The sequence below is a fragment of the Paramisgurnus dabryanus genome, chromosome 4 (genome assembly GCF_030506205.2).
Source record: "Paramisgurnus dabryanus chromosome 4, PD_genome_1.1, whole genome shotgun sequence".
NCBI lineage: Eukaryota > Metazoa > Chordata > Actinopteri > Cypriniformes > Cobitidae > Paramisgurnus > Paramisgurnus dabryanus.
Genome location: NC_133340.1, coordinates 37,023,417 through 37,037,331, shown reverse-complemented (window position 1 = coordinate 37,037,331; position 13,915 = coordinate 37,023,417). Strand labels below are relative to the sequence as shown.

The window sequence follows — 13,915 nt, the reverse complement described above, 5'->3', positions numbered from 1 at the left end:
CTACCTGTCCCAACTTTTTTTGGAATGTGTAGCTCTCATGAAATCCAAAATGAGCCAATATTTGGCATGACATTTCAAAATATCTTACTTTCAACATTTGATATATTATCTATATTCTACTGTGAATAAAATATAAGTTTATGAGATTTCTAAATTATTCCAATCCTTTTTTACTCACAATTTCTACTATGTCCCAACTTTTTCTGTTTTGGGGTTGTATTTATCTGACACTCTGTAAGTAAAGTATGGAAACTTTGCAGTTTAAAACACGAATTGTTTTACATGATTCAGAATGTTTGGCTTATATTTGTATTTAATGAACCTTAAGATATCTCTACTGTTTGTTTAGTAAAAAACGTTAATGAAATGATAATGTTTAATAAAGACATTTAAAAGATTGTTGTTTTATTCATGTTCTCATATTTATATATCAAACTCTGATGTTAAAAGCACCAGGGTTGTTCCAGCGGACGACGACTTCTATCCTCTTCTTTGAGTTTGTTTTTGACTTTATTGCTCGCGTCGCCCCTGGTGGTTCAAAAAAATAGTGCAACAGCGAGCGCGTCAACTATAAACGCCTCGTCCGTTTGGTGAGACGCGCGCGCGATCCGCAGAGGCTTGCGTTGCGGACCAAAGCGCGAGTATAAACAAAGCTTTATAATCTCAGAACAAACTGTATATGAAATGCTACATTTTACATGCACAAAGAGTCTGAAACTGGTCTTGTTTGATATCATTGGAAATGTCTCAGGGCAAATGGTACAATGGGCTCATTTATATAACATTCAATGTTAAAGTGTAACAATACATTAAGCAAACTTAGACATAAACCAATCACCCTCTGTATGCAAATTAAGGACAGCTCTGACCAATCAGTACCAAATTCTATATGCTTTGTCCTCTCTGGATATTTAAGGAAAGTTTATAAATGGTTCAGGTGGGATTCTCTACTCAAAAGTAAATGTGCATATAACTCACTGGATGATCTCCAGTTCCTCCATTAGATCCCCATGAATGCTCTCTGAATGAGCATTTCCCATTGTTTCAGCCCATGATGGAATGTCAAGGAGCGAGGCCACAGATAAGTCTTCTTCTGACACAGCTGGAGGATGCCTTTGTGATGTCTCCACTCTCCGCACCATCCGAACACTGTCAACATCCTCTTGAACTGAGGAGAGAGCTACAAAGACAAAGTATTCTCCTTGATAATCCAAGACCTTGAATCTCTATTTAATTCAAGAATGTGTTAATACATTGCTCTACCTTCACTGTGGTCCAGGGTTTTCTCGATCTCTGCATATGTTCTTGAGGTTTGCTCTTGGACTGACTTGTGCATTTGAATCTCAATAAGATGAACAATGTCCATGCGGTTTATTTTGGTAAGTCTTTTAATCAAAGTATCTTCTGTGGAATTTAAGACAATTGAGGGATATTTAAATATTATGATTTTAAATTAATTTGAGCAGTAAAGTAGCACATTTTTACTTGACTGTAAAGAGGGGTAAAGGCTCACCAGTTGCATGCTTTCCTTCTCTCTCTACCCAGCGCTGTAAAAGGGCATGACTCTGTTCTTGTAGTGAGTTTGGGTTTTCAGCACGCACTTGCTGAATCTCGTCCACATTAAACTCTAACTCTTTGGCTAGCTCTGTAAATAGTTTGAGAATTTAAGAGTTCATGCTGGTGAAAGACACTTGTACCACTTGTACACATACTAAACTATATTTGATAAATAAACTTCATCCTTATAGATTTTGAAGAAATTGTGAGAGGTGCCAGCCTATACAAAGCCAAAAAAGGGTGAATGATTGGCAGGGGGTTGCTATGTGGTTGCCAAGGTGTTATAGGTTATAGGTGACCTTTAGCTTTGACTTAATTTCTCATTGAAAGTCATTATGATGCACCAAGCAAAAACCTTAACTCTTTAAAAACCTGCAGCATGTGTACTACTTTGTGCTAGGGTAAAAAATACCCTATTAAACATAATATGGGCGGCACATTGACTCAATGGGTAGCATTGTCGCCTCACAGCAAGAAGGTCCCTAGTTCAAGACCTGGCTGGGTCAGGTGACCTTTCTGTGTGGAATTTGCATGTTCTCAATCTCCATGTGGCAGTGTGGGTTTACTCCGGTTCCCTCCCACAGGCCAAAAACATGAAGGTTAGGTGAATTAGACATGTCAAATTGCGCTTCCCCCAACTTTTATGAATTAACTTGTGTGTAGATTACCTAGCTATCGGCATGAATATACCAATAAATGCTTAAATGGGATTAAGAATAAAATGTATGTGTTGGTCTGCTATTAACTTACCTGTCCAGCTAAAACCTAGAAGGTCAGCAATGATGGCCAAAGTCTCTTCTTTCCTATCTGCATCATCATGCCAATCCGCTGAAAACATTAGTTAAAGTAGAAACAACAAATAACATAAAAACAAGAAATTTCCCTTGATTTGCTATCTGGATTATTTGAATTTTACAGTGGTCCTTATCGTTCTGTAAACCCTTTCAAATTAAAAAAAATTCTATTTATGTCAGAGGCGTGCGACCTCTGACATAAATAGCAATTGTAAGTCACTTTGGATAAAATCGTCAGCTAAATGAATAAGTAAGTCTAATAATAGAGCATAATCAACTATTGTGTCAGCATTTTGCAGCAGCATGAATGAAAAAGTGACTAAATATCCACTGTAAATTAATTCTTTAAACATATCCTCCAGCACATACGACAGCATAGGTTGTTTGTCAGTTCCCTCAGATATGATCCATAGGAGCGCTCACAAAATTAGCACTTCTATAGACTGCGCAGGCAATGCCACATCAGCTATTGCCTTAAACCAATGGGGTGTTCAATCTGCAAGATAATTGGGCATTGCTGTGGTTTAACTGGTTGAGCACTGTGCTAGCAGCATCAAAATCATGGGTTCGCACATCCCACATGACGCAAACTAATACTGTACAAGGTATACCTTAAATGCAATGCAAGTCTCTCATCAAAAGTGTCTACCAAATGCATAAATGAAACAGCAAATTTTGAGAAATATTGGGAAAATGGTGTGTAAAAAGTTCAGACACTGCATATAAATGAACCCACATTTAGATGTACAGGTACGGTCAAACATCTTTTCATTATGACACACCACTGTCATTTCTATGTCAGCTAGAGGGCACTTAACTTTAAAACGTAACCAAAGGTCATCATAAGCTGCTTGTACAAATAAACTATGAGGTCGTTTTATGGAGGAGGAAAACCCCAATTCTTGTGGAAATTTTTTCTCCAATTTTTCTTTTTTTTGAGATTTTTTTGAATTAATTTTTTATTTTTTGCTACTTCTCTTTAAAACATGCAGCAGTGGGCATGCATTGCACAGGAATTATTAGCCAACAAATGCAGAGACTGTCAATCTTGAGATTTCAGTTAATGTAAACATTGATATACAAATGGATAACATGACATAGAAAGTTACAAAACATAAGACACACACAAATATAAAGATAAGACAAAATACAGCACAAACCACACGACAAAAAAAAAAAACAAATAAGACATCACAAAAGACAACACAGCACAGCAAAGAAAAGAAAATACAACAAACTTAAAAGAGTTATGGAATTAAGGTACAATTTGGAGTAAAGATTAGGGGGGGCAAGAGCCAAGTAGAGATACCTTTACATTGGTCTGGAGTAGTGCTGTCTGAGATTCTCTGCATCTGTGTCTCCACACTATCTTCCCAGTTGGGTCTTGTCTCAAAGACATCCTCACCTATAGATGGGGGTCGAACTATTTTCAAATTACTTTCTATGTCTGAGTCAAGAGAAGCTCTTTCTCCCTTGACTTTTTCAAACTCTGTCTTTGTTAGGTCCAATTCCTGAGAGCATTCTAAAGAAGGTTCAGGTTGATTGGATGGCTGGGGTAAATTATCTTGATCCTGTGGAAAAGGCAGCTGAGAGGATAAAGTCTTCGGTTTGGGGTAATCTATATTAATGTGATCTTCTGCGACATACATGGACCATTCTGAATGATCGATATCAGCCTCAGATTTAGGCCTTTGACTCCGCTCAGTAGAATCTCCTTGCCCTAAAGTTCTGTCAAAACTAGCTGCTTTTATGTGTATTTTTGGTTTGGGGGTTATGTCTTCCATTTCAGTAACAATTTCTTTGGACTCAGTGGAAAACGAAGATAATGACTGCTTTTGATTAACAGTATGGTCTGAGACACTAGTTGAAACAACAGATTCTTGAGTGAACATGGGCATTTCAACAACAGAATGCTGATCATCTTCCACTGAAGAGTCAGAGGATTCCAGGTCTTGATCAGAATACACAGTTCGGGTTACTGTAGATGTGGCAGTGTCAATATTTGGTATTAGCGTGTCCTCATAGATTAAACAATTCTCTGTGGGACTCTCTTGTTCACTTTGCATGGAAAAATCAGTTGGTTCCTGATATTTGGACTGCACAAGATCCTCAGTTTCAGTTTCACTAAAGGCTTCAGATTTTGAATCAGACTCATCTGTAATGTGGTCTTGCTGCATTATACCATCTAGGGGCAGCTCAAAAGAAGCAACAGATTCACTGGTATTGGATGTTGCTTGTTCAAATGTATCTTGCTCAGTTGGATCTTCATTTACTGGGAAAAAGACTCTTTCTTCATTGTCCTCTACGGTCCTTCTGGTCATGTCAATAGCTCCACCTCTAGTCATTTCAAACAATTTTCCCTCTTGGAAAAGGAATGGATTTGGTGTCCCTTCTTCAGTAGGTGTTCGCCCTGGAGTTGTGTCAGGTGTGGTTTCACGAGATCGTCTGTCTGTACACAAAGCAAGTATTTTCTGCTCTTCAGCCTCGATTCGTGCATCAAATGCTTCATCGTCTTCTATTTCAGCACTCCAGGGTACTAAGTCTCTTGGCGATGATGGCATTTCTATTGATTTTCCTTTATGGTCCTCTTCATAAATGAATGCAACTGCTTGGGTTTCATCCAGCACTTTATTTTCAGCAGTACACATAAGATCAAGTGGGGAAATTGGTTCAGTGATATTTTCAGATGTTTGGCTCTCCCCAGGAGACTTATTTTCAACATCACTGGCTATCTCAATTTCCATTTTGATCTGTAATTGTGATGTAACAACTACATCCTGCCCTGTTGCATCAGTAGTATAAACCTCACCAATTACTGCATTATAATACTCTGAATGGATATTTTCATAATCTTCCTCATGTTCTATGGGTGTTTGCACAAATGGTCTATATGTGCATGGTTGTAAATCAACAGTCCCCAAATGGCTATGTTCATCTTCGTCCATGGTTTTTAAAACCTGAATGGTTTCTTCTGAGACCTTGTGTGATGACTTAGCTAAATTAGGGCTGTCATATTCATCACCTGATGATGAAGAAAATAAGGGTGATACTGGGCCAGGTGGGTCAGATTCAGTCAGGTTCTCTAACCACTGTTCTTGTGATTCATTGGTTGACACTGTGGTAAAGTCCAATGGACTTTGTTGTGGTGATAGCACTTCTTCTTTTGGTTGTTTAGAAATACAATCAAAATCAAATTTGACTTTTTTCTTTTTTGCTTGATCTTTTTCCATTTCATCGAATGTTTTGATCTTTGCAGCCATCTTAAACATCTGCTCTTCTGGAGTAAATTGTCTCTGTAAGCCATCAGTATCCTCAAGCTCATCACTGTCGCTTTCTTTTGGATCCAAGGTCATAGAAACATCCTCCATATCTGATGTCTGCTTAAACATCTGCTCTTCTGGAGTAAATTGTCTCTGTAAGCCATCAGTATCCTCAAGCTCATCACTGTCGCTTTCTTTTGGACCCAAGGTCATAGAAACATCCTCAATATCTGAGGTCTGCTTAAACATCTGCTCTTGTGGAGTAAATTGTCTCTGTAAGGCATTAGTATCCTCAAGCTCATCACTGTCGCTTTCTTTTGGATCCAAGGTCATAGAAACATCCTCCATATCTGAGGTCTGCTTAAACATCTGCTCTTCTGGAGTAAATTGTCTCTGTAAGCTATCAGTATCCTCAAGCTCATCACTGTCGCTTTCTTTTGGATCCAAGGTCATAGAAACATCCTCCATATCTGAGGTCTGCTTAAACATCTGCTCTTCTGGAGTAAATTGTCTCTGTAAGGCATCAGTATCCTCAAGCTCATCACTGTCGCTTTCCTTTGGATTCATGGTGATAGAAACATCCTCCATATCTGAGGCCTGCTTAAACATCTGCTCTTCTGGAGTAATTTGTCTCTGTAAGGCATCGGTATCCTTAAGCTCATCACTGTCGCTTTCTTTTGGATGCAAGGTCATAGAAACATCCTCCATATCTGAGGTCTGCTGTGTCCCTAATGATTGGAATGATTCACTTTTCTTTTGACTTTCTGCATTTTCTACGAAGTCTTCTACTGAAGTCTGACTCATTGAGAAGACCCTTTCAATATCATGCCCTTGCCCTGTGGGACTTCCATCTAAAGAGTCTGGACATGGGGACTCCTTGATTGGACTTGGCTCAATAGAGTCTGGGCTTTTATGAGATGACGAATCTTCTTTAACGGGACTAGTTTCTAGTGAGTCCATTTGACAGAAAGTTTTGGAGTCAGTCATGGTTTTAAACTCCAATGAATCCAAATTAAGAGGTCTATTTGGTGTATCTTCACTGTGAAGACTATACTGAATTATCCCCTCAGGCTCAGTGATTATATCGGAATCTATAGACTTCCTACTTTCACTATAGATCGAAGTACTTTCTGTATATGTACTTTCTGTACTTTTCTGTATGGTTGTTTCACCGCCCATAGGCTCCATATAGCTGTACTTCATAACTTGAATTGTGTCTTGAATTATGATGTTAGAATCATCAGGGGATGGTAAATCAGCTTTGGTAAATGATAAGAGTGAATCAATTTTAGAATCATTAGGGGAGGGTGACTCAGTCTTGGTGGATGGAGATGGTAAATCAGTCCTGGAGTCATCAAGAAATGGTGATTCAGTTTTGTTTTTTAGGGAGATTACTGTACATGCAAGATCACTCTTGTCACTTTCCACTCTTTCATAAGATGTTACAAGAATTGCCTGTTTATTTGTACTTTCTGTCTCCCGAGCTTCCATTATGTCTGCTGTCAGGGTTTCTACAACTCTAGGAGACACATGAATTGATCCGAAAATGGGTTCAGATATACCAATGACTGCATCTTCATCTAAAGACTCTTCAGACTGACTCCTACTCATTTTTTCCAAATCAGCCTCTGAAGTGCCACTTTCAAACTCTCTTGCTGGCATTTTCTCTTCTCCCGAATGATGTTTACTATCATGGGTCAGAAAATCCTCTTCAAAGCATTCTTGAACAATATCTACATCTTGTAGATGGCCAACTGGTACTGGTGTTTCTTTAAGACACTGTTCTAAGTCACTGCTGAGATGTGACACCATATCTGACATATCCCGTTTAGGAGGAGAAGAGAGTAAAGTGTCTTGTTTGATTCTGACATCCTGTTCAGTTGTGTCCTCAGTCTCCAGAGACCATGGATGTCTGTCTTCTGGGTTTTCAATTGGAGTTTCTACAACTCTTGAAGACACAGAAACCGATCCAAAATCAGGTATCGCTTCACCAATCACTCCATCTTCATCTAAAGACTCCTCATACTGACTCCTACTCATTCTTTCCAAATCATCCTCTAAACTGCCACTTCCAAACTCTTTTGCTGGCATTTTTACTTCTCCCAAATTATGTTTACTATCACGGGTCAGAAAATCCTCTTCAAAGCTTTCTTGAACAATATCTTCATCTTGTAGATGGCTAACTGGTTCTGGTGTTTCTTTAAGACACTGTTCTAAGTCAGTGCTGAGATGTGAAACCATATCTGACATATCCCTTTTAGGAGGAGAAGAGAGTATAGTGTCTCGTTTGATTCGGACTTCCTGTTCAGTTGTGTCCTCAGTCTCCATGGTCCCTGGATATCTGTCTTCTGGGTATTCAACTGGAGTTTCTACAACTCTTGAAGACACAGAAACTGATCCAATATCAGGTATTGATTCACCAATCACTGCATCTTCATCTAAAGACTCCTCAGACTGACTCCTACTCATTCTTTCCAAATCAGCCTCTGAAGTGCCACTTCCAAACTCTCTTGCTGGCATTTTAACTTCTCCCGAATGATATTTACTACCATGGGTCAGAAAATCCTCTTCAAAGCTTTCTTGAACAATATCTACATCTTGTAGATGGGCAACTGGTACTGGTGTTTCTTTAAGACACTGTTCTAAGTCACTACTGAGATGTGACACCATATCTGACATATCCCGTTTAGGAGGAGAAGAGAGTATAATGTCTCGTTTGATTCTGACTTCCTGTTCAGTTGTGTCCTCGGTCTCCAGAGACCATGGATGTCTGTCTTCTGGGTTTTCAATTGGAGTTTTTACAACTCTTGAAGGCACAGAAACCGATCCAAAATCAGGTATCGATTCACCAATCACTGCATCTTCATCTAAAGACTCCTCAGACTGACTCCTACTCATTCTTTCCAAATCATCCTCTAAACTGCCACTTCCAAACTCTTTTGCTGGCATTTTTACTTCTCCCAAATTATGCCTACTATCACGGGTCAGAAAATCTTCTTCAAAGCTTTCTTGAACAATATCTTCATCTTGTAGATGGCTAACTGGTACTGGTGTTTCTTTAAGACACTGTTCCAAGTCAATGCTGAGATGTGAAACCATATCTGACATATCCCTTTTAGGAGGGGAAGAGAGTATACTGTCTCCCTTGATTCGGACTTCCTGTTCAGTTGTGTCCTCAGTCTCCAGAGTCCCTGGATGTCTGTCTTCTGGGTTTTCAATGAGAGTTTCTACCACTTTTGAAGACACAGAAACTGATCCAAAATGATGTATCGATTTACCAATCACTGCATCTTCATCTAAAGACTCCTCAGACTGACTCCTACTTATTCTGTCCAAATCAGCCTCTAAAGTGCCACTTCCAAACTTTCTTGCTGGCATTTTCACTTCTCCCGAATGATGTTTACTATCATGGGTCAGAAAATCCTCTTCAAAGCTTTCTTGAACAATATCTACATCTTGTAGATGGCCAACTGGAACTGGTGTTTCTTTAAGACACTGTTCTAAGTCACTGCTGAGATGTGAAACCATATCTGACATATCCCTTTTAGGAAGAGAAGAGAGTATACTGTCTCCTTTGATTTGGACTTCCTGTTCAGTTGTGTCCTCAGTCTCCATGGTCCATGGATGTCTGTCTTCTGGGTTTTCAATGAGAGTTTCTACCACTCTTGAAGACACAGAAACTGATCCAAAATGATGTATCGATTCACCAATCACTGCATCTTCATCTAAAGACTCCTCAGACTGACTCCTACTTATTCTGTCCAAATCAGCCTCTAAAGTGCCACTTCCAAACTTTCTTGCTGGCATTTTCACTTCTCCCGAATGATGTTTACTATCATGGGTCAGAAAATCCTCTTCAAAGCTTTCTTGATCAATATCTACATCTTGTAGATGGCTAACTGGAACTGGTGTTTCTTTAAGACACTGTTCTAAGTCACTGCTGAGATGTGACACCATATCTGACATATCCCGTTTAGGAGAAGAGAGTATAATGTCTCGTTTGATTCGGACTTCCTGTTCAGTTGTGTCCTCAGTCTCCAGAGACCATGGATGTCTGTCTTCTGGGTTTTCAATTGAAGTTTGTACAACTCTTGAAGACACAGAAACTGATCCAAAATCATGTATCGATTCACCAATCACGGCATCTTCATCTAAAGACTCCTCAGACTGACTCCTACTCATTCTTTCCAAATCATCCTCTAAACTGCCACTTCCAAACTCTTTTGCTGGCATTTCTACCTCCCCAGGATGATGTTTACTATCATGGGTCAGAAAATCCTCTTCAAAGCTTTCTTGAACAATATCTACATCTTGTAGATGGCTAACTGGTACTGGTGTTTCTTTAAGACACTGTTCTAAGTCACTGCTGAGATGTGAAACTATATCCCTTTTAGGAGGAGAAGAGAGTATAATGTCTTGTTTGATTCTGACTTCCTGTTCAGTTGTGTCCTCAGTCTCCATGGTCCATGGATGTGTAACTTCTGGGTTTTCAATTAAAGTTTCTACAACTCTTGAAGACACAGAAACTGATCCAAAATAATGTATCGATTCACCAATCACTGCATCTTCATCTAAAGACTCCTCAGACTGACTCCTACTCATTCTTTCCAAATCATCCTCTAAACTGCCACTTCCAAACTCTTTTGCTGGCATTTCTACCTCCCCAGGATGATGTTTACTATCATGGGTCAGAAAATCCTCTTCAAAGCTGTCTTGAACAATATCTACATCTTGTAGATGGCTAACTGGTACTGATGTTTCTTTAAGACACTGTTCTAAGTCACTGCTGAAATGTGAAACCATATCTGGCATATCCCTTTTAGGAGGAGAAGAGAGTATAGTGTCTTGTTTGATTTGGACTTTCTGTTCAGTTGTGTCCTTGGTCTCCAGAGTCCATGGATGTCTGTCTTCTGGGTTTTTAATTGGAGTTTCTACAACTCTTGAAGACACAGAAACTGATCCAAAAACATGTATTGATTCACCAATCACTGCATCTTCATCTAAAGACTCATCAGACTGACTCCTACTCTTTCTTTTTAAATCATCCTCTAAATTGCCACTTCCAAACTCTCTGGCTGGCATTTTTACTTCTGTTTGATGATATTTACTACCATGGGTCAGAACAACCTCTTTAAAGCTTTCTTGACCTATATCTACATTTTGTGGATGGCTAACTGGTTCTGCCATTTCTTCTAAGTCACTGCTGAGATGTGAAATCATATCTGACATATCCCTTTTAGGAGGAGAAGAAAGTATAGTGCCCTGTTTGATTCTGACTCCTTGTTCAGTTGTACTCTCCAGAGTTCCTGGATGTCTGTCTTCTGGGCTTTCAATCAGGGTTTTTACAACTCTAGGAGAAACAGAAACTGATCCAAAAACAGGTACAGATCCCCCACCAACTGCAATTTCCTCTAAAGACTCCTCAGACTGACTCCTACTTATTTTTTCTAAATCCTCTTCTAAACTGCAACTTTCAAACTCTCTTGCTGTCATTTTTATTTCTACCGAACGGTGTTTACTATCACAGCTAAGAACAACTTCTTTACAGCTTTCTTGAACAATATCTACATCTTGTGGATGGCTAACTGGTACTGGTGTTTCTTTAAGACACTGTTCTAGATCACTGCTAAGATGTGAAACCATACCTGACATATGCCTTTTAGGGGGAGAAGAGAGTCTAGTGTCTCGTATGATATGGATTTCCTGTTCAGTTGTACTCTCCACAGTCCCTGGATGTCTATCTTCTGGGTTGTCAGTCAGGATTTCTACAACTCTAGGAGATACAGAAACCGATCCAAAAACAGGTACAGATCCACCACTAACTGCATTTTCATCTAAAGACTCTTCAGACTGACTCCTGCTTATTCCTTTCAAATCCTCCTTTAAACTGCATCTTGCAAACTCTCTTCCTGGAGTTTTAATTTCTGCTGCATGTGTCAGAACAATCTCTATAAAGCTTTCTTGAACAATATCTACATCTTGTTGATGGCTAACTGGTGCTCCTGTTTCTTTTAGACACTGTTCTAGGTCACTGCTGAGATGTGAAACCATATCTGACATATCCAATTTAGAATAAGAACGGAGTGTAGTGTTTTGTCTGATTCGAACATCCTGCTCAATTGCATACTCTATGTCTTCTGCTGTAGTATCCAAAAAAGAAACATGGATTTCAGGATTTGTTTGAGGGGTTTCAGCAAGTCCCTCATGTTTGTCACTGTCCCCTGTGCTGGAGTGAGGTGTCTTGGTCTCTGTACTATTGACAGGAGAGTCTGCCAAAGCCTCGTGTTTGTCACTATCAGGACTTTCTTCCAAATCTTCATCAAGCATTTCATTCGGAAGTAAGGGCTCACCTTGCACCACTTCAGTAGTAAATTCAATGTTTGTGTCTGCATCATATGAATAAGAATCCATAGATGTCTGGTGTATTTGTTCTTCCTCATCTTCTGCAGAAATACCATCACTGGACATTAAATATTGCTTATTTACTGCACCAGAGATTTGCTTAAAGAGCTGATATTCGGCATTGTCCTCTAGTTCTGCCTTAATGTCCGCACTAAAGTCCTCAGATGGTTTCCTGTTTGGGCTGATTTGAGGTTCTACAGACAATCTTCGGTCTTGACATATGATATAATTTACTCTCTCAGACATCAACCCTAGGTCTTCATTTTTAACAATTTTTGAAGTTTTTTGCAGTTCCTCACTCTCAAATCTGCCTGGTTCCTGAGATGGTTTTTCATTATGATCAACCATTTCATTCGTAGACTGGTTTTCCGGGGGGCTTTGCTTTCCAAAATTAAAAATGACTTCTGAAATAAATTCAGCTTGATCACTTGCTTTATTTTGGCTGGGCCGGGTACTATCTATGGTCATCAGTGGTGTTCCATGATCCAATATCGTTGACTCATTATATTCAGTTGTGTCTGGGTCAATAACATTTGATTCTTTGCAGATCTTGTTATCTGCTACAATTTTGTCTTGTAAATGTTGGGTTGTAACTGTCATTTGGTTATCATGTGGGGCAACCTGAATTACAACAGACCTTGCAGTTTCAGAGGTTACAGTCGTAATTGCTTTATGTTCAAAAAGTCCGGACTTGCATTTTGATGGATCCTGCCCAGTCTGAAATGCCCTCATCAGGTCTTTAACAGACATGGTTTCTTCTAGCCTTTCTGTCTGAGATCTTGGAGACTTGGGGGACTTCGGAGAAATTTCAGTCTCAGTCACATAAACCTTCCCTTGAGAAGCACTCACTTTTTGAGGTTTCCATTTTTGAGTCTCCACGTCCTTCTCCTCTTCAACCTTGTTTTGCAGTGCCTTTATCTTGTCTTTAATGGATCCAATTGGGGTTTCTACAACTTTAGGAGACACAGGAACTGATCCGAAAACAGGTACAGATATGCCAATAACTGCATCTTCATCTAAAGACTCCTCAGACTGACTCCTACTCATCCTTTCCAAATCATCTTCTGAACTGCCACTTGCAAACTCTCCCTCTTTACGTTTTCTTCTTGCTGGCTTTTTGATTTCAGCTGGACGATGTTTCCTACCACGGGTCAGAATAACCTCTTTAAAGCTTTGTTGAACAATTTCTGCATCTTGTGGATGGCTAACTGGTACTGGGATTTCTGTAAAGCACTGCTCTAAATCAGTGCTGATATCTGAAACCATCCCTGACATATCCCTTTTAGAAGGAGAACCGAGTATAGTGTCTCGATTCATTTGCACCTCCTGAAAGACTGTCTCTGTAGCCTTTGTGATATTTTTGCTTTCTAATTCATCAACATCTGCTTTACTGAGAAGTATCCATTCTTCATTATCAATGCTTATGGATTTTCCAGCTGTACCTCCTCTTGTTTCATCCCTTGTTCCTTTACAGAGGATCTCTTCTACCTTCTCCAAATCCTTTTTTACTTTTTCAACAATCACAAAGGGTTCATCCACCTCCTCATTCTCTGTTTTTTCTGATTGCTGTCCTGTTTCTGTGGAAAACGAATGTTCTGATTTTTCAGAGGTCAGAAGGACTGACATTTTAATCAAGTCTTGCTTCATATCAGACACATCTGAAAGTAGATCTGGACTTGCAAGTGTAGCAGGATCATGGACGATTTGCAGCATGGAAAATTCTGTTGACTCAGATCCATCATTGTCTTCCATTTGAACAGCAAATGGGTTTTGTAAAGAATAAAGGGGAACATGAAGAGGACAAAAGACATTGGAAAAGTAGTCAGGGCAGGAGAATACAAACTGTCTTCAGTTTAGATGATGAGGAAACTATCTGACAAAATGAAGATGACTAGGCTTAAC

At 39.4% G+C, this 13,915-nt stretch overlaps 1 protein-coding gene across 14 annotated transcripts in view; it reads right to left on the bottom strand.

Moving 5' to 3' along the window:
* The window catches only part of LOC135735836 (uncharacterized), an 83,564-nt gene that overhangs the window by 11,132 nt on the left and 58,517 nt on the right, over positions 1-13,915 (bottom strand). For 8 of the 14 annotated variants that reach the window (XM_065254428.1, XM_065254433.1, XM_065254429.1 and 5 more), the window contains 5 exons: positions 3,661-13,758; positions 2,308-2,385; positions 1,514-1,645; positions 1,264-1,404; positions 979-1,180 (listed from right to left, as the gene is read on the bottom strand). In XM_065254428.1, the coding sequence (XP_065110500.1) occupies positions 979-1,180; positions 1,264-1,404; positions 1,514-1,645; positions 2,308-2,385; positions 3,661-13,758 (10,651 nt within the window). The remainder of the gene's footprint in view (positions 1-978; positions 1,181-1,263; positions 1,405-1,513; positions 1,646-2,307; positions 2,386-3,660; positions 13,759-13,915) is intronic. The other 6 variants (XM_065254438.1, XM_065254440.1, XM_065254439.1 and 3 more) reach the window with 2 other exon arrangements.